Source organism: Labrus bergylta, chromosome 11 (genome assembly GCF_963930695.1).
Source record: "Labrus bergylta chromosome 11, fLabBer1.1, whole genome shotgun sequence".
Classification (NCBI taxonomy): domain Eukaryota; kingdom Metazoa; phylum Chordata; class Actinopteri; order Labriformes; family Labridae; genus Labrus; species Labrus bergylta.
Window position 1 is genome coordinate 26,357,259 of NC_089205.1, and position 26,709 is coordinate 26,383,967.

The following is a 26,709-nucleotide window of genomic DNA, read 5'->3' on the forward strand; positions in this document are numbered from 1 at the left end:
TGGTTAAAGTTATTTGATTTTTGTTATTTAATATTTAATCATTTATTTCTTTTTACATTTTGTTTAAGCGATGACTTGAGGGCTTTGATAGCTGAGCAGCATGTGTGGTTTTAATGCAATGTGAGCATCACTTAGTACTGATCATAGTAACTGCACTGGGTCGGTTGATTGTGACTTTGAGGAGAAGAATGAGGGTAACATGAAGAATCAGGTGGATGCAAAGGTAACTACAGCTCTCTTGTTTCAGTGGTTATTATTACAACTGGTAGTATGTGTGTGTTTATGAAAACTATGGACCCACTCTGCATAGAGAGCCTGTGTGGGTTGTAAAAGAGAGATACTCGATACCCTGCTTGGGACAACAAATCAGCCTCACACACTCAAAGTTTTGCATTCATGAGTCATCAACGTTTACATCACATTTACATAATAATGAGAACCAAACTGTGTCCTCACGTTTAGGGGAATTCACTAAGAATCCATTTACTCTGCTACAGTAATAGCGCCATAAAAAGCTCATTAATTGTGTACTCTATATCTCCTCCGTCTAATGCTCACCCGCGCCCACAGAGTTGTTCTGCACTGTGGGGTTTGCTCCTATGCGAGCAAACAGCAGCAGAGCACCGAGACGCTGTAAGCACGCTGCAGTGCATTTGGCTCTGTTTTGTGCGCTCTGTGAATTTGACGCTGACCAAGAGTATTTCATTTCTACATTTGCATTGTAAAAGTCTGACTCAGAGAGTGTGGCTTGATTTTTTTTTGCATTTCAGTTGAAGCTGCTTATTTTTCTTCTTCACTTTTCTATGCGGCGTAATTAACCAACACAACGGGGCGGCTGTGGTAGAGTTGGTGGTCTCTAAACCAGAGGGTTCAATCCCCAGCTCCTCCAGCCACATCTGTCCTTGGGCAAAGACACTTAACCCCAAGTTGCTCCTGCTGCTTCCTTGGCGGTGAATAAATATGCATGAACGGGATTAGTTACTTCTGATGGTCACTTTACACAGCAGCCTCTACCATCAGTGTGTGAACGTGTAGGTGTGACCTGCGGTGTTAACGCACAGGCCAGGAGACTAGAAAAGCTCTATACAAGCTCAAGTCCATTGACCAGGTCCAAAGATGAAACTGAGGCTTGTAGGTTACTTTACTCCTACAAGCACAGATTTGGACTCGTGTGTTCAGTTACAGATTTTCTATTTAAACATTAAATCCTCACAAGAGACACTTTGACATAGAAAAGGAGAAATGTCCTGTTGTGGTGGTTCATCGTTTAACATCTACACAAAGGATCAAATGCTTTCACTTATCAGGCTCTCCTTGTTTCATTGCATGGCTCTGTGTGGCTGTAAACAGGCTGCCGGTCAGCACACGGGCTGTGTGTACAGTAAATGGAGCAACTTGATTAAGTTTAGGCTTCCTGCATCCTGATATAGAAGCAGGAACAGAGTCACATGAATAAGGGCTACGTGTGTGTGTGTGTGTGTGTGTGTGTGTGTGTGTGTGTGTGTGTGTGTGTGTGTGTGTGGGGGGGGGGGGGGTCGACTGATGTAAAGTCTGAAGTACCAGTCTCACACTAAAATTCCTGAAATATTTCTTGAATTGATTCACGTGTGACAAAGAAGAAAGAAGGGGGGATATTTTTAGCCCTGAACAGAGGCAGGTATGATTCTGCAAAGTTCTTTTGGAAATACATTTCAGTACAAAGAAAGTTTTAGGAAGGAAGTGAAGTCCTGTTTTCATTCCTGTCTTTCTTCTCAGTCTTGTGCTGTTGTGCTGCAGGAAACGTCTTAGACATCAAAGTCAGCTGCTGCTTTGCATTCACAACAATCGGAAGCATCGTCGTGGAGAACTTTGTCAAAAACTCTGCTGCCGGCTGACTCCAAAATTTAGCAGGAATTTAAGATTTCTTTTGTCTTCCATTTGAATAATGGAGTCAAGCAGTTTGGAATAATGACTTTTAAAAGAACTCCTTGCCTAAATGTCTTTAAGTTTTTTCTGTGTTTGATTGAGTTGACCTGCATCTGCTTACTGATTTTCATCCTTCTTCTTTCTTGCTTCCTCCAAAATCTGGACTTTAGTGGTGACGCGTGCTTGGACACGATGAAGACCCTCCCTCGGCTCCCCCGCTCGCCTCCTGTCTTCACATTCCCCCCACCCCTCCAGAAATGTTTTAACCGGCTATAGCGTCTGTGAGGAGACGAGTGCTAACACACATACGAAAACAAGATTGTGATCCATTTCAAGCGACAACATCTTAAAGTGGATTTGGTTGTTTCTGATCTTTTCTGCAGTTTGTAAAGTTTGGAGCGTCTCTTTTTATTATGTCCCGTAGAAACAGCTTCCCTGAGGCATTTCACTATCTCTCCTCTGTCATCTATCCCTCCTTCAATCTCCTCATCTGTTCAGACTCATTAAATAACCACCTGAGGCGCCTTCTGGGATGTTTCATGTCTCTGCAGTTTGTTAATGTTCAGTCAAACACAAGCAAACTTCAAAAACTGTTTCTTTGGTTTCTGTTGATATTTTCAGATGTTTCGTTCTGTTGGCCTTTTTTTGGTGCTTTTTTTTTTTTTTATCTGCACATCTTATAGTTTGGTTTCTGTCCGTCCTTTTGTTTACTTCCTTTTATCTCACTGGTGTGAAGATTAGACTCTGTGTTGGTGGTTTAGGTTTCATCAGATTTGATCTGTTGTCTAAAGTGGGTGGCCCAATTAATCAGATTCCGAAACTTGCTCTCCTCCTCTTCTCTCACACTCACACACACTCTCACACACTGCACACACACTCAGGTGAGACAGGCACATGATGACAGCGTGGGTCCTCGGGCTGCAGTCTCATGATTCAGCTCGGCAGCTGATGAGCGGCTGGAAGCTGTTATCATGAGGTTTCTCTCTCTTTTTCTTTCCTGCAGCTCTCAGCGGCACCGTCGTCTTGTCTAAGATGTTTCTTTTTTTCCTGTGACGGTCGCCGTGTTCTAGCAACACATCCTGTCCTGATTGTCACTGTCTCCGACGTTGGAGGTGACGTTAACTATTTCAGTGGTGACCTGTGAGACGTTGGAAAAAGTTTCTTCTTGCTGCTCTTCAGTATCAGTACTTTCTCAAACTTTGACCTGAAGCATCCTCGTGTTTCATTTCACATCACCTGAGTTTTTTTTAATTTTATATCGATGCTATGTGTTGTTTTCTATATTCATAATATCAACAAAAGAACAGAGAAGAACAAAAAGGTGAACAGAGATCATATTGAAGCAGCTTCATCATGGCATGATGATCGCACCGATCGTATTCCATACAGTCCATGTTCAGCCCATCAGGATGTAAAGATAAAGGTCATAATCCCCTCCCACTCTCTCATGGTAAATTGTCCTGAATATTACCTGCTACTGTACATTCTCACATCCCACTCACCCCGGCTTCACGCAGCATATATGCTCGGGGGCTGGCAGGAAAAAATGTGCTTTCACACAAGCAGCTCACCCTGACAATGTCAGGAAGTGTTCCTGAGTTTTGTGCATGTGTGATAGCGCCAAAAAGAATGCATCATTTAGTTCCTAGATAAGAAGCCACTAGACACAAATCACAGACCATGTGTTCAAGCAAACACATGATGTGTGGAGAGCTGATGTGATCTGAGTGCCTTCCTAACCCGAGTCTGTACTCCAGCAGTCCCAAACTGACACTGTTTCATACCAAAAAAACATTCAGTTAATCCTTGTTTTTTCTGGATTTCTTGCCTATTCATGCTTGAACAAATAGATGTCAAAGGTTTAGAGTTGGATCCACTAAAGCTCCTTTGTTTTAACTATTGCTTCATCTTTCTGTGGTGTGAATAAGAATTCAAAGGAGGACATACAAAAGCAGAAATTGATTCTGTTACCACGATCTCTGCATCCAAGAAGAAAAATGTCTCTGCCTGTTTAGAGAAAGCTTCCTCACAGCTCGTCTGTACGGTCAGCACAGCGAACATCTTCAGTCCTAATTACTGTTTTACTGGACTGAAGGACTGGATGACAGATGGGAAGCAGTCAGCGTTACCGGCATCATGGTCACAGTTATCAAGTGGAGGCTCTGGCTGTGTGGGCGTCCTTAATATGACCAGTCTGCTTGTCAACCATGTTGTTGATTCATTTGGCTAAACCTCAGCGCTGCTTTAAAATCCCAGTCACACCAGGGTTTTTTTTTAGTACTGCCACTGGACACAGTCTGTAGTTTGACTCACCTCTGGGGTTAGGTTCTAGTTTAGTGGGATACAACACACATCAATATGTTGGTATGTCAGCGATGTCTTTGCAAAGTGAAGCACACCACGGCTCCAGGTGAGATATTAGGTCTGGGAGTTTAGCGGTTCTGTAGCTAAGTGAGATAAGATAATCCTTTATTTATCCCACAACGAGGAAATTTACAGTGTTACAGCAGCAAAGAGCAAAAAGTGAACACAGTACACAATTTAAAGAAAAAAAAAAAAAAATTAAAATGTTAAAAAAAAAAAATAGATAGCAAAATAAAGATTTAAAAAAATAAATCAGCTGAGAGCTGCAATTTTGACAAAAAGTGAGCCTTTTTGGAGAGTGCTGGGCATCATGTGTAGCATCTTATACACTTAATTCCGCTTATATGAAGCAAAAAATCTGAATTTATGCTCACACACAATAAATGTTTCCGTCAGTGCACCAAACAGAGAGCCATATATTGCAAAGCGTGTATGCAGTTATGAATGTATGTAGTTTTCTGCATCCAGAATTAAAACAAACAAGCCAGAGAGGTCAAACAAAAGAGGTTCAGGATTAAAAAAAAACACACAAAAAACCTCTGGCTCCTAAGTTTAGTGCACACCTCTGGAAACCAGAGTCCAATTCCCTGATTCTGATTCAGTTCACTTAATATTTAGAGTTCAAGTTTAAAGACAAACAGGGAAGATATGAAAACAGACACGTCCACACTTGGATCATCAACACTACACATAAGGCTTAGAGCATGTGACATGTTCACCTTGCTGGTTCCAGTGCAGGTCAGTATGACACAGAGTGTGCAACCTTTTTTCCTGCTGATGCTTACAAATCGGACACAGGTGAGAGAGTGTGACAGACATGTTCAGGTGATGACTTACCCTGACTGCTGCACCGTGCTGACTCACACTCTGCAGGGACATTGAAGTCAGATGCCGTAGTAGTGCATTTGCCTCCAAAGATATTACAAAAAAGTGATTACGCTGCTGGAGACTGAGCCTTTCTAATGATCCTGTCTGGTCTGTTTGGTCCAGATATACCCAATCATCTTCTCTGTAATCTCATCTGAAGTCACTGTCTGTTGTGACTCACCTGTAAAAGGATTAGGCCTTTGATGGATGGTGGCAATAACTGTGACCCTGAGCAGCAGCTGCACTGCCGGTGACAACTGTCTGTCAGCACCTCCTGCAGCAGAGACCTGAAAGCAGGTGCCGGACACATCGTGGATACTGGAGCAAATGAAATCATCAGCGCACTGAGTCACACACAGCGAAATAATGTGACTCTCAGCAGGGACTGTCAAACTTTTCCTGTGACACATTACCTCATTAATACATGATCAAAACCACAACAAACTCTGAAGTCCTTTAGGAAAAGTCTAGTCAGCAGAGTGTGCAGCTGAAACTTAAAAACCAGTCCGTCTGCAAAGCTGTGCTGCATCAAGATAAATGAACCGGATCCAGTTCAAAGTCACACAAAGACCGTGGAGATATAAAATAATTGGAGCCCCTATTGTCCCACAATGATGAATGTGTGTGACTGTCGCGACCCCTTGACTTCTAATCAAGCACCAACAAGAGGTCAAAGTGACCTCCAGCTGCAGAGAGTGCATTTGCTGTCTCTTACAGGAAAGAGCATGTGCTGTATTTTACATGAGGAAGGTGAAAAGGCTGGAGCAGTATGCAAAGTATGGCTGTGTGATAAATCAGTTTTATCAATAAATCAGGTTTGTGAACAACACTTTCAAAAATGAAAGTGGAGATTAAGTTACTCCTCTTGGGCTCCTGTAGTTTACATCCTATAGGGTGGCTGAGCGGCCCCATGTATGTGTCTCTGCCTCATCTGTACTTTTGATGTACGCTGAAACTGCTTAGTGCACTTTGAAAGACAAGTTTACAGCTCGCACTTTAACCCCCAAAAGAAAAAATCAGGTTCCTTTATTAATCCTTGGAGGGAAATTTTGATTTTTTTTAAAAGACAAAACTTGGTTTCAGTCATTTGTTTGTCATTTAGTTCTTTCTTTTTAATCGTAATTGAGTTTTGAGTTAAAAATCAAATATTCTGTTATTAGACCAAATCGCCCGGCTCTAATGCTAACCAGTATTTAGAGTTGTGTTTGGATCAGGGTTGGTGCTGGCAGCAGAACCATCACGTTATATTTAACTGTACAAAGTGAAGTAAGACATCTCATGAACTCAGATTTATGAACTGTTTTCTTACAGCTGCTCTTTTAGATCATCAGCTCGCGGCCTCCTTGGTGACCCTCTCTGTATTTGTAGTCTCAGCTTGTCGTCTGTCTGCGTGTTACATGAGAGCTGGTGTTACAGGCGCTGGCCAGCTTCCACGCTAAATGGCTGATATGCCTGAGCTCGCCACAGATGTTCACATCAGCCAAATGAGCTAACGCTGGAACTGTCACGGGAATATATCAGCACAGGCAAGCTGCCGGCTACAAACACTATAAACAAATACTCTCTGTGGAGCTGTTTGTGGAAGTGTGCTGCAGGAAATCTTGTTTGGACAGAGACAGGCTGCAGTTTGGTGCTGATCAGGGACTGAGTGAGAAATATCCCTCTCCATGTTTTAAGCGTCATCATCACTGAAGTGTTTATGAGACAAAGTCATTGTGTTTATTTTACTAAACATTTTAAAGTGACTTTTTAGGCTTAGGCTCACCATCAAAATGATTTAATTAGAGCAAGTAAATACACCGTTTTAATAGATTACTTTCTCTTTTTAAAGTGTCAAAGTCATCTCACTGTTATGTAACTGGTTTGGCAGGATTCCTCTCAAAAATAACATCTCTTGAAGCCGGAGCCTCCAGTCTGCAGTAGCAGCGCTGAAATACAGTCAGAGAGCGTCTCTTTCACTGCATGATGTTTGTTTTACATGTTGAATGTGACAACAACACGAAGGTAGAGTTTCCCGTTGGATGTCATACGTTGTTCGAGAGGAGCTCAGCTCTGGGTGTTCATTGGTGCGTTTAGCTCGTTGCCGTGCTCAGGAGAATTACAGTAAGAAGCGTTAAAGCAGTGCAGACTTAAACGAGTCCCTCAGGAGGAAAGTAAAAACAAACAACAAGCATCAGCCATATGGAGGCCGCCGTGCATGTACGGATGCTGCTTTTTGGCTCCGCCGACTTAAGAACAACTCAACCAATACAGGAATGTTGTTTTCATTACAAGCTGTGATATGACAAAGGTCGGTTTCATGAGCGTCCGGGAGAAATATGACTATATTACAGAAACAATAATTTTGTCATCACCGGAATATAAGTTTAAAAGTTTGCATTTTGTAATACTCTGCTCTGATTGGTCAGGTCAAACCTAAGATTTGATTTCTGTTCAAATCTTCTTGATTATTTGATTTTCTTGTGTTTCAAATACATGGGCCAGACGTGGCCATCGAACAGGCCGGGGGGGTCTGGCACAGTGTAGTTCCTAGACTGTGCCAGACCCCCCGGTGTGTGGGACAGATATTGTTCTCGCTCACTGAACATTAAATTCCATGCATTTTTATTTAACAACATCTCCTGAAAATGTGTCATATATCCATTTTTTCCCTTGTTTGAATGTGTGTGCACATTCCTTATGTCATGGTTCTTTGTGTGTCTTGTCCAGTGTAAACAAAACTCAGATGACCGCGTGAGTATCTGGCTGTAACAGAAGCCAACAGAAGAAACTTCACTTTCTTCTTCATAAGGTTTTCCCATTCTACAGTCTATCACCTTTTTCTCTTTATCCTCTCCTGCTACAGCACCTTTCATTTTCTTATGCATGCATCCTTTTCTCTGAAGAAGATAAAGTGAAGCTTTAGTGTCTGTGACATGACAACCTGCGTGCACATCGGCTCTGGGGAGGAGGGGCTGTTTGAATGTTTGAAATACGGACTGCAGTACCCATTTTAAACACTAGGTGTAAGAGTTACATGTCGGTCCTTCAATTGTAGTCACCAAAATGTCAAAATGAAAAACTGGACAAAATGTCATAACTTTCCAAAAATGTCCTGTCTTCAAAGTCTGCAGCCTAGTCCTCACAAAGATGGAAAAACAAGAACACAATTAAATACACACACAAACATGCAGGGCAAATGCACGCTCAGTTCAGCCTGACCCAGTCACTCTGTCTGCAGCCTGTCATGAAGCTGATCGGTCATCTTCTCCCAACAAACCTCCTCCTCCTCCTCCTCTCCTCGTTTATTGATGTGGGGTTTCAGCAGAATGATGCCAGGGCTTTTTCCACCACACTTATGAGAGCTGACACTGTCCTCCTTTCCTGTATACACCTCATTATGACAGTCAGGGCCTTCAGGGACGTTTCCTGTCCTGAGAGACGCTACATGTGCTGTCCTTGATGCTGCTCACAATTATAACTTTATAATTACATCATTTTATCCCCAACCAGTTTATAGAAATAAAGATGTCCTGCATCTCAGGCTTCATTTTGAGCATTCATCTAAAGCAAAAAATGGATAATAATCGTTTAAAATCACCATATTAGCCTGTATTCAGCAAACATGACCAGAATGTTGAACAAAGAAGAGTATAAAAAAAAGAAATATAATATAGAAATATAATTTTCCATGGCAAAAAAAATAGCTATAAAGCATGCAAAGCTTCTCTATAGGTTTCACAGACTGACATCATGAAAGGTGAACATTAGAATAGTTTGGGATCTTTAAGCAACAAAGCTGCTAAATCTTTATCTCTGATTGTTTTTTGTGACTTCACTAAACTCTGAGCCTAAACAGACACTAAACAAAGGCTGCACTTTATAACACAGGTGACATGTTGGTCCACTTAATCTGATTTAACTTGGTAAGAAAAAAACAACTCATCCATTTCTTTATATTGTATATATATACGTATACAGTACATGTGGCTGTTATGGAAATGATTATAGTGCCGCTTCCCGTCCCTGTTGTTCACTGCCATTTATCTGTTCTCTAAAAGAGAAATAGAACAACACATAATCTGCTCAGAAGCTGATTTAATATCACGGCTGTGTCATCTTCAGTGTTTCTGGTTTTCTTCACACAGACGCTTTTATGGTCAAAAATACTCACGAGAATCAAACCCTGCACGTTTGGACTCTGCTTACTGCATGTTGGATAAAAACAACATTTGACACAAATGTAAAGGTGTGTAATCATATTCAGGATCCGATCACATATACCGGTATGTTGTTTCCATTCTTTTGCACAAACATGGATTCAAATTAATCTAAATGTTGAAAGCCAGAGAGAGATAAGGTGTGTTTGAGGTTTCATTTTGTTCAGCCCAAGAGTGTCACTTTGGCATTTTGAATAAAATTAAAGCTGTTTCCTGTTTGAATCATATTTGCATTATTCCCATGAGGAAAACAAATGTTGCTTAGTCCCCATGATGGATTAATGTTTGTTCTTTGTAGATAATGTAGCAATGAGTAAGGTCTTTTGTAAAGTGTTTTGAGATAACGTTTGTTATGAATTGGCCCTAAGATTGATGGATTGATGGAAACCACACTGCAGACGTTTTCCTGCTGAATCAGATTGAAGCCTTCACGACTCATTTAGCAGGTTGATGTGATACTGCAATATAAGGATGAGATGTTTCGTTATTCTTTATTTTAAAACTTAGTGGCCGAGTTAAGATTCAACATTGACACTGATATTAGATAAACAATGAGAGAACATGGTAACTGGTCCACTTGGTGACCTTATGGAGCCTCCTAGATTTTGCACACTTCTGACTCTGGGACTCGACTTTAAAAAGGAACATCCTGAAGAGTGGACGTGCAGTTTTTTCCTTTTTTACCAAAGAAACAGGACAGCATGCATGTATTTCTGTGTACTGCTGGAAAAGGGAGCTCGGTTGTTGACGCAACAGGCAGAAAACTGCATCCATCAATGGTGGGAATGTAGCAGCGTCTGGGTCTCTGGTGTACACTATATGTTTTACTAGCTGGTGTCGGGGTCGGGGTCAGCGTCCTTAAATTCATTTAATTCAGGAAGTGGAAGTTCTCAAAATCTGATTAACTGGGAATCTAATAAAAGCTCCTTCTTATAAATGAGTATTACATTTATCCCCACAACAGTTTACTTCAATTTCATTCGGTTCTGAATTAAAGTGCATTCATCTTTGCACATTGACAGATAATTTAAAATCGTTATCTTGTCATTTGTGGGCAATTACATCACCAAGTGTCACCCAGTGGATTAATAGTGGAGAGCTGTAAGGGTGAAGCTTTCCTTTTTTCCAAAGTAACCAAAATAAATGGGCGATACTGAAAGATCTCAAAGCGGATACAAGATTCAGTCACAGTTTGAAGTTTTGTTTTTTCCAGCCCTAAGACTACTTTATCGATTGGTTTAGTTGTTAAGATTGGAACAAACTCTGGTGAGTGTTTGACTCAGCAGGGATACAGTGTGTTTTCAAACAGTGTCAGTAATAGGACCATCTGTCAATGAGTATGCTCGCCCCTTGTACAGAGGCTGTTATGAAGCAGACGGCCCGGGTTTGAGTCCAACCTGTGGCTCCTTTCACACGTCATTCCTTACTTTCTATCTCCACAGTTTCCCTCTCTGTAAGCAGCTCTCCTGTGGTGAAGTCAAACTGTCAAGTTCTGGTCCATATTGTTCCTCATAGACAGTAAAAAGGGACAACAGGGATCCGACCAGGAAAAGTCAGATCTCACTGGTTCAAATCAAACTCAATTAATGAAAATATGTGAGCACAAATGTCAAAGACATCATTGCTTTTCTGCCAATACTTCTTCTTACAATTTATCAGTTGTGACTTCATGATACTGACGTTTTGTTTATTTAAAGTATTTAGTTCAAAACAAGCCCAGTACAAATATACAGCGGAGAAACTCTTCCCATTGTGATTTGTGCCAAAGAAAAGGACGAGGAGGCGTGATGGCACCCATGGGGCTCCACCCTCAGATGTCAATGATGCTGGAATTGAATCACGATCAAAAGGCCAAAATAAAAAAAATGGCTTTGAAGTATCAAAGATCATCTGACCTTAGGGTCTTCTGATTGCAGTATTTGAAATATGTGCTGCCTTTAAATGTCACATATTTTACTCCTTCTCAACAAGTTTTAAGTCTCAGAGGTCCACAAAACATGTCTGTGAAGTTTATTTTTCTAAATCCACTCTGATCCTGTATTTGATCATCTATAAACCCCTCTATTTCAGCCCTGCTCAGAACAGGCTGTTTCTGTGTCTGTACCTTTAAATGCAAATGAGCTGTCTGACCACACCCCCTCTCTGGAATGGGATGTATTTTGTGCTTCCCTGCTCCATGCTCTATTGTTTACAATGAGAAGGCAGATTCAGAGGGCAGAACAAACACCTAGCTGTGGGAGTGTCACCCACCTGGGGGAGGGGTTTACTGCCCTTTGTGATGTCATGAAGGTAAAATATCTAAACGGCCTGCCTAAGCACACATTTTCTGAAAAGTGGAGCAGGGAAAAGACGGAGAGGATGGACTTTTGTCATCATTGGCTGGTTTGTAGAGAAACATGGTGAAGTGTAATTTGCATAATATGTGACCTTTAAATGTGCGTAATGCTCCTTTAAAGTCCTCAGTGACTTCACTGTCTGCTGTCTGTGGTTAAACACATATCTGCCTGCTGAAGATAATCATTGTTTTGGTTTTGATCCGTTTCACCACATTTGTCATTCCAATGAGGGCACTGAGGTTACTGGGCTGTGTGTGTTTGTGTGTGTGTGTGTGTGTGTGTGTGTGTGTGTGTGTGTGTGTGTGTGTGTGTGTGTGTGTCCTGGATGTGACCCAATTGTGAAGAGTTAAGAGGTGTGGTGACATGTTTGATAGCGTAGCATTACTGTCTTCCTGCTTCCACTGTTTGCCTGTCAACAGGAATGTTTGGCAAACAGCCACAAAGTTACTGCCAAAACTCAAAAAACACACTCGGAAACAAACACACACAGGTTGGCACTCTGGAGAACCCTCGATGAACTTTCTTAATTCATGAGCTTCTAACCCCAAGCTGAGCCTATTCTTACTGAATAAGTTCATTAGATAATGAGCTTACTAAGTTTGGGCAAATAAGAAAGTAGAGCTGTTACAATACCATCATTTTAAACTTAGAAAGGGTCACCTGAAGAAGACCTCTGGTCCAAACGTTGGGATTGTATAAAAAACATTTGTGGATTTTGAGTGTGCAGGCTATCTCCTATGAGTGAGAAACAAAAGTGGAAGTCTGAGGCACCCAACACTGGGTAATTATGTGTTTTCAATTACACAGAATTTCAGGCAAATTCCTGCACTCTGACTGAATTGCAACTACTTGGACATATTATAAACAGTCTATTCTCTGATCCCTCTTCACGTCATGGGACGCATCCCTCTGCTGCCAACTTTTGTGTGATTGTGTGTCATGTGTTCATGGGTGCAGTTTTCCTGAGAAGAGCAAATGTGCATGTGCAACTTAGAAAGAGAGTCAATAGAGGTCGAGGGCGCAGCATGCTTGCACCAGAGGCCCTGGCAACCTCCATTGACCCGCTGCCTCTGGATCTCACAGCTGTTTATGGAAAGCACCAAATAAAACATTTGGATTCATGTTCATGGACGTGGATATTTTAGTCAGTCAGCACAACTTTAAAACTCATAGATTTCAATTTGAAGACAACTTAACAAACGCTCTAAGAAGTCAGGTGATGTTGTTTCAAGAGCTACTGATTACTAGCAGGGTGCGGATTGGTGGATGGATGGTTCAAACTAGAGACCAGGATGTGTGTCCTGTGTGAAACCAAAGGTCAACACTGACTCATTTTTCCAACCCAAACCAAGATCGCCTGCTCACCATTTGGTTTGGTTGAAAAAACCCAAACTCCCTCGGCCATGTTGAGGGACAGATGGTTTGGGCAGAGCTAATTTGTCATCAGTAACTTTTGGTTTCACACAAAACACCATCAGCGGTCTCCTGGGTGAAAGAGAAAGAGCTCTCTGGTAGAAAGCCTTTAAGGATAACAACTCAAAAGGTGTCTCTTAAGTCATCGTGTCACCGACATGTCATATGATGTTCAGACACGTGGTCATTTCTCAGATACATGTACTGTAAACCCCAATCAAACTGGTGATGCTTTGAGATGTAAACCGACACAAATACCTGGTAAAAACAACCTGCTGACCTGTTCTCTTCTTCAAAAGAGTCTGCAGACTTTGTCATTCCAATGTCCATGTGATTTCAGATCTCTATAAAAAGTTTGCTGAGTGCAAACTTATCTTGTGAAAATAGTGGCAGTAATATAAAACGAAATTAAGTTCAAACACCGAAACTGGCCTTACGAGAAGTGATGACAGGATGCTGCTTTCTAAAAATGTCTTTCCTCTTAATGTCGGAAACCCACGGGCACACACACACACACACACACACACACACACACACACACACACACACACACACACTTCCTAACAGGGTGAAAGACTTCATCACTGAACCTGATGCTTCCTTTTTCTAAGACAGACGTCATGCTCTTGTTTGAGCCCTCTTCCTCTCCTGTCTTCACAATCCGAGTGTTTTTGTAACCCCAAAGAACAATTAACAAAAAATAAAACATTTTAGGGAAATCAAATCTGTTAGTTTAAGAATAATATACCACTGGTAAATTCTGTACTTCTTACCTCTCTTACATGGAAGTTACAAGATAAACTGTGGCTTGTTGTTTGTTGCTCTGATGATAAAAAGTTTGGTGTGCTGCGTTTAAAAAGCCCTCCTTCGACTGAGGAATGAATCAGTGTTTGGAAGTTCACTGTTGCATTAAATGCAGTCGGCTTCTGGAGCTGTAGGTCTTGCCGAGGGACTGCAGATGTAAACTAGCTCTAAGCTAACTCTGGTGCAATGCATCAAATGGCAAAATTTATGTTTAATATGGTACATGGTGCCTTTAGAAAAAAAAAAAAAAAAGTGAAGTAAGAGCTCATGCAAGTTAGTACTGAAGTTAAATGATTTTGATTTTTTTGCTAAACTTAATTTATATTAACTTGTTGCTCTGGAAGTATTAGTCTGCACACATCGAGTTGTGCGTTAAGTAAAATGATCTGGATCGAGATCACGAGAGCAAAAAGTCTAAACAAGCAGCAAAGAGAAAACGTAGCTTGTATATTTTTACATGTTTGAATGTATGTGTGTGGTATGTTACAGAGAGAAAGTGTGTGTGTGCATTGTGTGTGTTGACAGCCAGCGTGAGTCGGCTCGGCTGCCTCGACTTAATCTCCTCTGGCAGCAGATCAGACGCGGTGCACTGGACAGCACAGAACAGGTTGATATAGGCCCCCATTGTAGACACACACACACAGACACACACATTCCTAATTCCTTATTACTAATAAACCTTTTGACCCGCCTTCCAGCTGTGAATTGTGGCCTCAAGGCTTCGGTTACAGTACATCCATGCACTTCATGTAACACAAGATGATTCACATTTGTTCACTGAAAATGACGGTTTTGCTCCTTTTTTAAAAGAGGCAATCCTTATGAGAAAGAGCTAGAGCATTTAATGAAATGATCAAAACACAGAGATGTGGATTAATGATGATGACTGTGAAACAGCCCGTAGTATAAAAGCAGTGACACGTTCAGCTGAGTGGAGCATGAAGAGCCTCAGAGATAAGGGTCCTGCAGTGAGGATGTGTCTGCAGGTAGTGTGACAGGCGCAGATGATCCGTGTATTCATCGTGGTTATAACTGAGCACTGAGGGGATGAGACGTGTGATTATTTTAAAGTGATGATGAAGCAGAAATGAAACTGTTGGCAGAGCAGCTGGAAACTTGAAACAGTTTAAATGTTACATACTAGCGTCTGAAAATGTGTCAAAACTTCAGGGATTTGTTTGTAATATCCATATTTTACAACTTCTGATTAGTTTAATAAAATGGCTTTTTAATGGTGCCGTGTTAATTTCTATAAAAACAAACAAAATAACTGTATTTCTCATCTTACAGCACATGCATTTTCTCTGTAGATATACAGGCTTTTGTAAAACTGTTTTAAATAGTGATTTTCTTCTCTACTTTTTTTGTTGGTACATTTTTTACTGTAACTGTTCATCAATGGAATATCCTTCTGCACATAAATCTAACAAATCTGGTGAAAACCATAGACTGTATGAAACATGGAGCAAGCTCATCTTTGTACATTCATATTGATTCCTGATACACTGGACTAACTTTCCATGCAGGACTCAAAAATAGATTAAAATACTTTAATTGATTGGTATGAACAACTTAACCTTTTACTCATGATTGTCACGTCAGGACATTTTATTTAAGAGCACAAAGCAGTGCAGGTCTCGACAGGCACCCCCCTCTGTAGGACGTCTTTGTGATTGAGCGTCATGTTTATAGTCAGAAACATGCTGAAAGTTTGACTTCTGAGGAGCCTGAGAGTTTCTGTGCGATGCATTGACGGTATAAAGAAACATCCCAAGAGGACAAACACATATTCTTCCTCAGAAGTAGTCCAACACATGCACATAAACCACCAAACCAACAGAGAACTGCATGCAGAGTCATTGCATGCAAGCTGCATGATAAACATCTGTAATTGACAGAACAAACTACATTTCTGGAGGCAGGGTGGACAAAGATAACAGTGGGGATGTTTGCTGCATGCTGAAAACATAACTATGCCTATCTGTAGTTATAATAAGGGGTCACAACATTCCATTAAAAGGTCATATAATATGCTCATTTTTCCAGTCAGTATGTGAAACCTATAGAGACGTTTTGCATGATATACAGCTCAAAAAACTTCTAATTTAACTTTAACCCTTTTCACACATACGGAAATCTCCTGAAAAACTCCGGAGATTTGACTACCCGGAGGTTCTTTAGGCTATGTGTGAATGCAAACAGCCGCATTTTTCGCACAGACTTTACCCGGAGTTTCTCCGGCCAGACCTCTACTATTTTATCAGCAGAATATACGAGTGAGCTGATGTCTAAACGCGGCCGAATATGCGCCGCAGATTTCAATTTCAGCCAATGAAAAGAGAATGACGTTTATACAGTGAACGGCTAAAGTTACTGCACGCGACCACCACAATCTCCGTGCAAGTAATTAAACGGCTGCATGATGTTTTCTGTTGGTCAGTATGTTGTTCTCCTCTCTTTTGTGGATGTTGTCATTCCATTGGATTACACATAGCATTGATATAAAGGCGAATATTCCCATTAAAACGCCGTTTAGCGAACTCTGTTGCTTCGGCTGCTACTTCCGCATTGTTTATTTACGTCACGTCTTACGTCGGGAAATCCCCCGAGCCCCCTCCCCTCTGACAGAGGAAGTCCCCTGCTGTGAAGAGCGTATGTGAACGGCTAGGTCGGGAGAATCTCTGGAGAAGTCCTCCTGTAAATATCTAGATATTTACCGGAGTGCATATGTGAAAACGGCTTTATACTGACATCAGTAAAAACCCTCATTTAGGCCTCTGTCTCAGCTGCTGTCTCTTTAAGAACCCTCCTACCCACGTGCCCACTTTCTTCTGATTGGCCAGCTCTCTGAAGCCTTGCAGAACGCGGGAGGGCTGCCATGGGAGGTCCGCTCTCCGGTGCTGGGAGAGGAGATCCTATGTAAGAGGATTCAAAGGCTTATGTTGAGATTCTTGGTTTCATATCGGCTTGTTCTGTTTAGTGTCCACTGCAGACTCATCCTGGGATTACTCCAACGTACGACTACCTCATGATCTGTATCGTTGTCAGTGTTGAGTATGTGCATCCAGCATTGTAGCACTAAATGTGAGTTTTAAAAAGGGGGACCAGCATAATATGTCGACTGTAATCAAAAGCCAAACTCCTCCTCTTACGCTGAAGGATAGAAGGTTATCATCTCATCACATGAACTCTGTTTGTATTTACTCATAGTTTGATGAGAGCTTAAATCCAACATCACACCCTGCTGTCCAAACACACACAGATCTAAGCAATGATTCATGTGATCGGCAGCTGCTGTTTGGATCTGAGTGGAGGTTGTCGCTCTGCTGTGAAGATTAGAGATCTCCCTCGATGTGACTGCAGGTGAAGCTTGTGACAAGAGATTTCTATTTGTTGCACATTTGAAGGTAAAAGAAGCATTTTCTTTTGATTTGAGTCTTTCCAATCTCACAAGCCATTTCCCATCTTCTAAAGGATGATTTAGCCTCTGGGTGCCGGCGATCGACTTTTTTGGGGCTTCCAGTAGAAACAGCAGAACGACTCCTGATCCAAGACTTCCTTTTTCCTTGCATTGATTTGTTTACAATCAGACTGAGTGAGTTTAAAACCAGAGTGGATTGTCAGATGCACTTCACTGAAGCTGTAGAGTCATCACATGACGGCCAACGGTTGCCTGGGTTACAGTATTGCATCCGGCTCCTTTTGCTCTCCACACTGTTTCCCTGCGTACAGCCAACGCCAGCTGCTGAAAATTTACCAGGCGATACTACTCCAACTACAAATAAAACTAAAAATCATTTCTGATCCAAAAAATCCTGTGACCTGGCCAGAGATTCTGCATTTGTATTCAGAACTCGTTGATTAGACTCTTAAGCTGTATAGTTTCAATTTCATCTTTCTGTTCCCTTCATTGTTCCATATTTGGCTTCCATCTTTAGTTTTGCTTCTTTTCATATCCCACCATCTATTTAGCATTTTTTCCCTTCCTTTTGCTTTATAGTCCCCCCTTTTCTATCCTGTCCTGGGTAAAGTTTTGCAGAAATGTGTAGGTTGATGGTTGTAACCTTAACTTACACTCCTTCAGTATACTGGGTGTGTATGAGAACAGATTATAGCAGAGGTGTGACCCGGGTCATCTTAACAACATGTGTGTGTTTCCCCCAACAAAGATTTATTTGACAAGGTCACCATACAAATGTCCTCACTTTCCCCTCACGTGTGTGTTTTTGCTGAAACTGGCTGCTGCAGTGTCTCTGTCCTGAGCCACTGTTCCACACCGATGACTGTCCCATTATCTCAGGCTGCTGAAGCTGTTTCCTTCACAGACCTGTAAACTGTTTCCTTACGTGTTGACAGACATCTCTGAGGCCCTTTTGTTGGGGACTTTTTTTTTTAACCAGGAAGTGAACGTTTACTTTTGGAATAAGACCACGGTCATGGAGCACTCCATGCCCAGTACGAAGCTTGACACGATGAGAAGTAGCCTTTGGTAGCAGGACTGAAGTGATTTGATTATATTTCTAGATTCAATCCAGGGTTTTTCTGTGGGAAATATTTCACTGAAATTTTTAAAAGCTGCAACATCCAGTTCTCCCCTCAGGCAGAAGAAAAAAAAACTCCCAGTTTTCCTCTGAAATCTATCGATCTTAGAGGAATGAAAAGAAGCTGAAGTGTACATAAACTCCGGACGAAGGCAGTTCATTTTTCCCAAGAACATACTCGAGTGAAAAGATTGAAAGCACATGTGGATTCATATCATCCATATGCAAAAATATGAAATCAGTCCAAGATGTATAAACAGAAGCAGAGCGGGATGGAGAAAGGGAGAAGTCTGGGAGGGAAACGGAAACTCAGCTCCATCCTCTCTCTCTCTCTCTTCTGTATATGTTTCAGGTCGTGTTTATGTGAAGGCTTACATAATGCTTATCATACGTGCTGACCTGGACTCTCTGTCTGCATCGAAGGACTTGTCCTGCCTGCACATGTCAGCATGCTCCATGTTATCATACCAGATGTTAGAAAGTCTGTTGTCTGAATGTCACCCTGAGAAAACCTCTGCTGCTTCACTGCACTTGCCGCACAAACTCTTTCCATCTGCGTCTATTTCCTCTGAATCTCAGTCCACTAGGGCAGCAGAATTCAATATATCTGAAGGAGGGGGTTTAACTGTATGTGATCAGGGTGTGTCCATTCAGGACAGTCTGAGTTCACTTTAAATACCTTAAGGCTTAAAAACTGCAGATTTAAAGGAACTGAGTGCATAAAAAGAAAATGTAGACTACAGGAAATAAACTCAGCCAATAAACCTGTGACACAGTTTGTTGTGTGTTTGGAGAGATCAGCCTCTGACGAGCTAATCAGGCAGAATGAAGTGAGATAAACCTGCACACTCAGAAATCTGCCGTCTTTTTCTGCATTCCTGACTCGTACTCGTGTTTCACAATATAAATGAATGCAAAAGACCTTCCTTGTAAATCATTTTTCAACTGCATTGATGAAAAACTTGACTTTCTTTGTGACAATTATCAAACTAAGATTGTCCTTTTTGTGTATAAAATGATGCAGGTAAGATAAAGCCTCTCTCTCTCCGTCTCTCTTCTCTTGCAGATGCTCCGGCGTCTGGATGAGATGGACAGCCTGCAGGCTCCATGAGCGCTGAGGCTGTGTAAAGTCATTCGGCTGTTTTAGTGCAAACATCCCCAGAGGAGTTTTGTGTGTCATCAGGACCTTGAGACACACCCCCCCCCGCCCCACACACGCACACACACACACGCACACGCACACACAGATGTTCAACGCCTCCTTCTCGCGGTAGACCTGGCAGACTTCTGATCTCTAAAAGATTGATGAGGCTCTGTCCGGGCACAGGAGGCCTGGCACTGTGTCGATAAGGCGGCTTTCATTTCACCACATTTCATCCCTCCTTTCTTCTCCTCCCTTCCTCCATGCTGAGGGACGCAGGGCTGCTTTTAAAGCATGGGGGAGGATTATGACACACCAAGCAGTGAGAAGGACAGTGCAATGAACAGGAATCATGAAATGCTCTAGAGAGGACAGTCCCGTGTTCTTCTGCTGCTCCTCGTTGGACGGCCGTGTGGTGGTCGAGCAGGACGCTGGAGTCGGCATGTTACTGTCAAGCTGCTGGAGCTGGAACATAGTGAAGCTACTGAGGGACACTCAGAGCTGAGGGTAGCTGAACACACATCACTCACACACACACACACACACACACACACACACTCAGAGTGCTTCACACAGGACAATGTGCAACATCTCGTTCTGTGATGTGGACAGTAAGGTGGATCAGTTCTTCCAGCCCACGCTCTACATCATCGTCATCGTTCTGGGGCTGCCCACTAACTGCATGGCCCTGTGGGCTGCCTACATGCAGGTAAGGGACACACACACACACACACACACACACACACACACACACAAACACACTCTATCCAGTGTTTGCCTATAATGTGTAACTCTATAACTGAAGTTTCAAATTTACAGATTGATACCGTTCTGATAACCGGGTTTAAATTTAAATTATTTTCCAAGTTGGTAAAAAAAAAACACAGATTATTAAAACTTTGAATAAATCCAGAAACAAATGTAGGATTGTCAAAAAAAAAAAAAATTGGACATTAGATAAATAGCAACATTAATGACACTTTAAGCTTTAGAAGCAAAACGCTCTCAGCCAAGCTTTAACACTTTCTGAAAGGTTTTAAAAAAGCTACCTAGCTACATAAAAAGGCATCAACACAGCAATGTTTGATGTGCATGAGGATCTGCATGAAGACAAACACAACACCATGATGACACACAAAGAAAAACCCCTGACTTACTGGCCCAATAGAGACTCTTCATCATGTAAGGTGATTTGTTCTGGACGTGTTCCTCACACGGAAAACAGAAATAAGAGACCAGCTGTGTGCAGGAAACCAGAACTTAGATTTGACCAGCAGCTAAATCCATACAGTAAGATAAGTAATACAAAGATCCTGCTTTTATTTGTCATGTTAAACAACGATTCTTCAAAGTCATTCAGTCTAAAAGCTTTGTATATCAAAGTATTTTCAACATTTGGCCATTCAGTGAGATCATTTAAGACACAGACTACACTGAGTGTCTCTGTTTAACCCCTCCTCTCTGCACATAGATGTAAAGTGACTGATGTGTAAGAAGGGATTTCCTTTGTTAAAAGTTTGTGCTCTGCTGACTGAACTGTAGTAAGCAGTGTCAGAGGATATTTTCCCAGACCGCGTCAAACATCTTCAGGGTTTCCCACAGACCGTCAGTTTGCTTTGGCAGCAGCAGGAGGAATTGTTATTGACTTTTCATTCAAGTGAGATCACAAATTTCTTCATGAACCACAAAACATCATTAAAAGTGAGCGACAGTCCGACATGAGATTGTTGTTTGTCTTACATCAGGGTCACCTCTCAAATGCTCTCACATCCATTTTCAGCCCCGTCTTAGACCCACCATGTCTGAGGGAGGGAGGGAGGGAGGGTCACAAGTGCACTCTGGTGATTGTAGTCCTAAGACGATTCTGAGGTACTTTGAGGGCTGCCATCATCATCATTAATGAAAACATGAACCTATCCGATGAGCTGTTTATGGACAGTTCTGCCTAAATATTAGCATTATAATATCAATACTGCTTTGGAAACAGAAGTGGCTCCCATAGCGACTGACTGAGAAAATCAGAAAAGCACAACGAAGGCTGCAGAGAGGACAGGTTGAACTATTGTTCATTCCCATGATATTGCTGCTGTATGTCCATGTATTTCATCATTGTACTAAGGCAGTTAAATCCTCACAACATGGAATATATCCATCTGTATGAGACATCTGAAACAATAACACTGTCAGACCTGATCAATCCTTCCAAGCCTAGATTTTCAATCTTTAAACAGATAGAAAACTTTCTCCTTTAACTTTTAGACATTCCTCTTCCGTCTCTCACTCCTGCCTCATCCCTCCTCTGCTGTCTCCTCGTCCCTTCTTCTTCTTCACATTACTTCCCTCAGGTCCGCCAACGCAATGAGCTCGGCATCTACCTGATCAACCTCTCGGTGGCCGACCTCCTCTACATCAGCACTCTTCCTCTGTGGATCGACTACTTCCTCCACCACGATGACTGGATCCACGGTCAGGAGAGCTGCAAACTGTTCGGCTTCATCTTCTACACCAACATCTACGTCAGCATCGCCTTCCTCTGCTGTATATCGCTGGACAGGTACCTGGCCGTGGCTTATCCTCTGCGCTTTGCCAAGGTTCGACGAATCAAGACAGGTATGAAGCGTTAAGGAAGAGTGAGTCTTCTGAAATAATAAGCTCCTTAAGACAGTTGCACCTAATGCTCGATGACCTCAAATTCAGGCGTCTAAGACTTGAAAGTATCTCAAAATCAAATCCCCGACGCTTTCTTAGGATGCTAAATAAAAGATGTAAACATACATCAGATAAGCCAGTTTAAAGGAACATTACTGTCTTTAGCTTTTCTTATGAATAATTTACTAACACAACTTGAGGAAGAGCAAAGTCCCAATTTCTCAAGTTCATGCTTAACATGTGACAGATCTATTTATAAAGATTCCACATTTGACGATAAGTTCTGATATTGGAGAGGTTCACATCTGTCTTTACCAGACACATCAGGAAACATAGTTTCTGCAGAGATAAGAACTCTTCAATGTCTTCAGATTTTCTTGAGATAGTCTGATACATATTTAACTATAGTCATAAAACAAGTTCAACCACACTGACTTTTTCAGAACTGACAGTTTACCCCGACTGGAAAATAACTTTGGATGAAAACTGTTTGCACTGTTTCCTCATGGCTAAGAATTTTGCACAAAATACACAATATTCATATTCACTCAATATTTAAAGAAATGCATAATTATGTCTGTAAATGGCACAGTCCCTATGAGCTGTGTTTATGTTTCTAATTCATAAAGCACTAATGGAAAGCCAAATGTTTCCCTCTGCTCATGTTCCTGCAGCTGTCCTGGTCAGTGCCATGGTGTGGACGATCGAGATTGTTGCCAACTCTGCTCCACTCTTCCACGACGAGCTCTTCCAGGATCGCTTCAACCACACCTTCTGCTTCGAGAAGTACCCCATGCAGGACTGGGTGGCCGGGATGAACCTCTACAGGACTTTTCTGGGCTTCCTCGCTCCGTGGACAGCCATGCTCGTTGCGTACCGCGGGATCCTGGCAGCGATACGCTGCAACGTCTCCACGGAGCGTCAGGAAAAGGCCAAAATCCAGCGGCTGGCACTGAGTCTGATCCTGATCGTTTTGCTCTGCTTTGGACCGTACCACATCCTCCTCCTGGTGCGGAGCGTCATGTTTCTGAGGAAGCCGTGTGACTGCGGCTCAGAGGAGACCTTGTTTGCGGCGTACCATGTGTCTTTAGCGCTGACCAGCCTCAACTGTGTCGCTGACCCCATTTTGTACTGTTTTGTCAACGAGGGGGCTCGGCACGATGTCGGCCGAGCTCTCTCTGCTTTGTTGTCTGCAGCCTGCCACCGGCGCTCCTCGTCCTCGCCGTCGCATGCCGACATACTTAACGCCGGTTCGGTCACTATGGAAACTCCTCTCGCTGCAAAAAAGCAGCCTTGTGTGTACGCCGCTGGAGGCAAGACAAGCAGCTATAAGACTGAACTGGTGGCTCTGAAGGAGGAATGTCTACAGATGACCATCCTCAGTGTTAAGAAGTGACCTTCATTTATGTGTAAGAGGTGAAAACAGCTCAGCGCGGTGATGGGGGAGACTCCTGACACCGACAGGGCCTGGCATCTTTAAGCCTGGCAGGCTGAAATCAGAGGATGGGTGTTACGCTAAATGGCTAATTAACAAGCCAGGATGAGAATGAGATAGATGAAATACAGAAGACATACAGTGTTGTCTGTAGCCAAGGTAGCAGCTTGCTGTGAGGTTGAAATGCTAACACACCAAGGAGACCTTAAGGGACTACTTTGCTGCTGTTAGATCCTCACCACTAGTCAGGCAAACAAGAGTTCATGGCGGTGGAGCTCATGGTTATAACCAGAAGGGTATCATTAAGAACATCTCAGACTCCCAACAGATTTGAGTTTGTTTAACTTTCATTACTTCAAGCTGTAGTTTGTCAGCCAATGAAAAGCTGCACTGCAATGCTAATGTTAGCAAGCAGTGCTAATGACCGAATGCATACATTTTGTCACTTGCTAAAGTGAAGAAGGCTAATTTGACCTGCTGCTGGTAACATATGAAGGCTCAGTGGATCTACAAAATCCTCTGGATTAAACTCCAGTGGAGCCTTGATATATGTACCAGATTGAATCCATCCTGAAGGGGTTAAGATGTCAAAGTCCTGAACAAAGTCCTGGACCATTATACCAGCTGGCATCCCCCACTGATGTCGTTAACAAGGATGTGATAAATCAGCCTGGATATCTGGATGGTTTCCAAAGGTGTCAGAAGTTATTTTGGATGAATAATAAGACCCTCTGTGCATGGCTGAGTGGTCTGAGAGGAGACACCTTTGCATTCAGACTGCACGGACCCCCAACAGGACGAAGTGAGGATGCAGGACAGCAGAGTTTGTCTAACTAATATGCATCACTTTGAAATAGGAAAGAAGAAGAGGGGGGGAGGGGTAACAAAAATGATTGTAGAATACAGGTCAGAACATTTTTTTAATGCTTGGAAATGTGTTTACTGTATTTGATGTTTTTGGTGGAAATAATGAAGCCTCGTTAAGTACCTCGTCTAAGCGTGTCGACGTGATAGCAAGAACGTGTCTCTTATGTCATGTGAGCAATGGTTCTTCTTCTTCTTCATTCAGTGTCACAGCAGACAGCCAAATTATCATACGACTGAGCTGACAAAGAAACCAAGAGCCTCCGACTGCATCCCTGCATGATTTCAAAGTCCAGTTTATCCGTTATTTCAACGACATCGTGTTGAGCGCCTCGTTCAACAGGAAAACATTCAGAAATTCAGAAGTCAAGAAGAAGGATTCAAATGCAGTTTAAGTGCTTTATAGTTCCGACCATCTCTTTCTCAATCCAAACTACATGCTGGGGCTTTGACACATGCTGCACAGTTCACCTGATACTGTTTACATTCTTCTTCAGACGGATGCCTTTTAACTACAGTCAGGACTCAGCTACATACAGTGCATTGTGTTTGAATTGTTTCTAGTAACACACAGCGTACAACACAAACTCTCTTATGTAACCTTCCTTTTGCCTTAGTTTATACATTCTTTGTTTGCTGCTAACATGTTTCCTTATATCAGGGACACAAATTAACATTTAAGTATAAAAATGTATTTCCTGTAAAGTCAAAATGTCATCCTGAAGACTTTCCAGGATTTCCACAGAAATCGAAATCCAGAGGTCAGAACACACGCTGACCGTTTGAACGATGGATCTTTAACTTAACTCGTTTAAATTGCTGGATTGCTGTCTTATTTTGCATTATGTTGACAACTTTCTGCCGCCATGACAACACGAGAGATGTTGAGGCTTGATGTGCAAAAGACAGAATTCTTAAAAATGCTCATTTTGTTAAACGACAACTTTATAAACGAGTCCCTCCCCCCAAAGTGACCCAACTCCATTCTTGCAATTGAACAAAGATTGGATCTTAAAACTCAATGACGTATCCTAAAGCAGAGGTTTGAGTACCGCACATGAAATATAAACCTGTTTCACCGTAAAGACTGAACACAGCTGTCACAACAAAGGCATCTCACATTTCTAAAACCATGTTTGTAGCTTTAGCGTGGTCTAAATGCTTCCTCCAAGTCTTCATGTGCAATCAAAAGAGGTGATAACATTTCAACAGACTGTCTGTTTTTACACGCAGACATTCCTGTTCTTTATCCAGATCTACTGCTCAAAAGATTACAAGCTAACATTCCTTCAGAGGAGGCTCAGAGAACTCCTGTTTGACACAGTGCGCTCATGGTGACAGACAGGAAGTGAGAGTCAGTGTTCAAATATGATTAAGAGATGTCAGATATGTCATCTGTTCTCTGTTCAGGATGTTCAGCCAGGTGTTTTCAGCTCGTCACTGTTGACCTTCACGCTGCTCTCTTTGCTTCTGTTGTGCATCTGTATGTCAGCATGTGTGAGAGAGGAGGTACCAGGCTTCATGATGTGTGTTTGTTCAGCAACAATGTCAGTGAGAAATAATAAATTATGCATACTACACTTTGCATCCACTTGTATTTGTTTGTTTGGCACCAACGATCTGAAATGGGATGGAGGCACGTCCAAATTAACTTCAGAGGGAGGGCGGTTTATCACCTTTATGTCTTATTCATATCTATTGAACTTCCTTTCTCCATTATTCCCTTCAGGTATGATAACACTGTACTGACGCTGAAATTGTGGAGATCTGGGATTGCAGTGATTGTGGTGAGAAGTCAGAACAGGCGGCCATGCGATCACACAAAGACAGAACAAACTGTGACTGTACATGACAGTTATAGACTGAACCTACGCACAGAGTATTTATACCTGACTGTTGCAGGTGTGAAAGCGATTTACTTCTGGCTCCAAATAAAGAGGAGAATAAACATGATAAATCACGGCAAACAAACTCTTACCCCGAGACCCAACAGAATCTGTGCCATGTTCGCTCTGCACCTTGGTTTTGCTCTGTCCGACAGCGCGCATCCTACCAGACTGGATCTGTTTCTGAGGCGGAGCACGGCGCATGTCAAAGAAACTGGATTTGCACATTTACAAAGTCATGCAGAAATAAGAGAACTACATACAAAAACAACAGGTTACTTTGTCAGCTTAACCTTACTGTAGGA

General features: G+C 42.1%; 1 protein-coding gene across 1 annotated transcript in view; it reads left to right on the forward strand.

Moving 5' to 3' along the window:
• Window positions 1–26,103, forward strand: part of gpr4 (G protein-coupled receptor 4) — a 38,487-nt gene extending 12,384 nt beyond the window's left edge. The window contains exons 2-4 of the mRNA XM_065960599.1: window positions 19,496–20,279; window positions 21,916–22,180; window positions 22,894–26,103. Coding sequence (XP_065816671.1) covers window positions 20,151–20,279; window positions 21,916–22,180; window positions 22,894–23,615 — 1,116 coding nt within the window. The 5' untranslated portion in view covers window positions 19,496–20,150 and the 3' untranslated portion in view covers window positions 23,616–26,103. The remainder of the gene's footprint in view (window positions 1–19,495; window positions 20,280–21,915; window positions 22,181–22,893) is intronic.
• The last annotated feature ends 606 nt before the right edge of the window (window positions 26,104–26,709 follow it).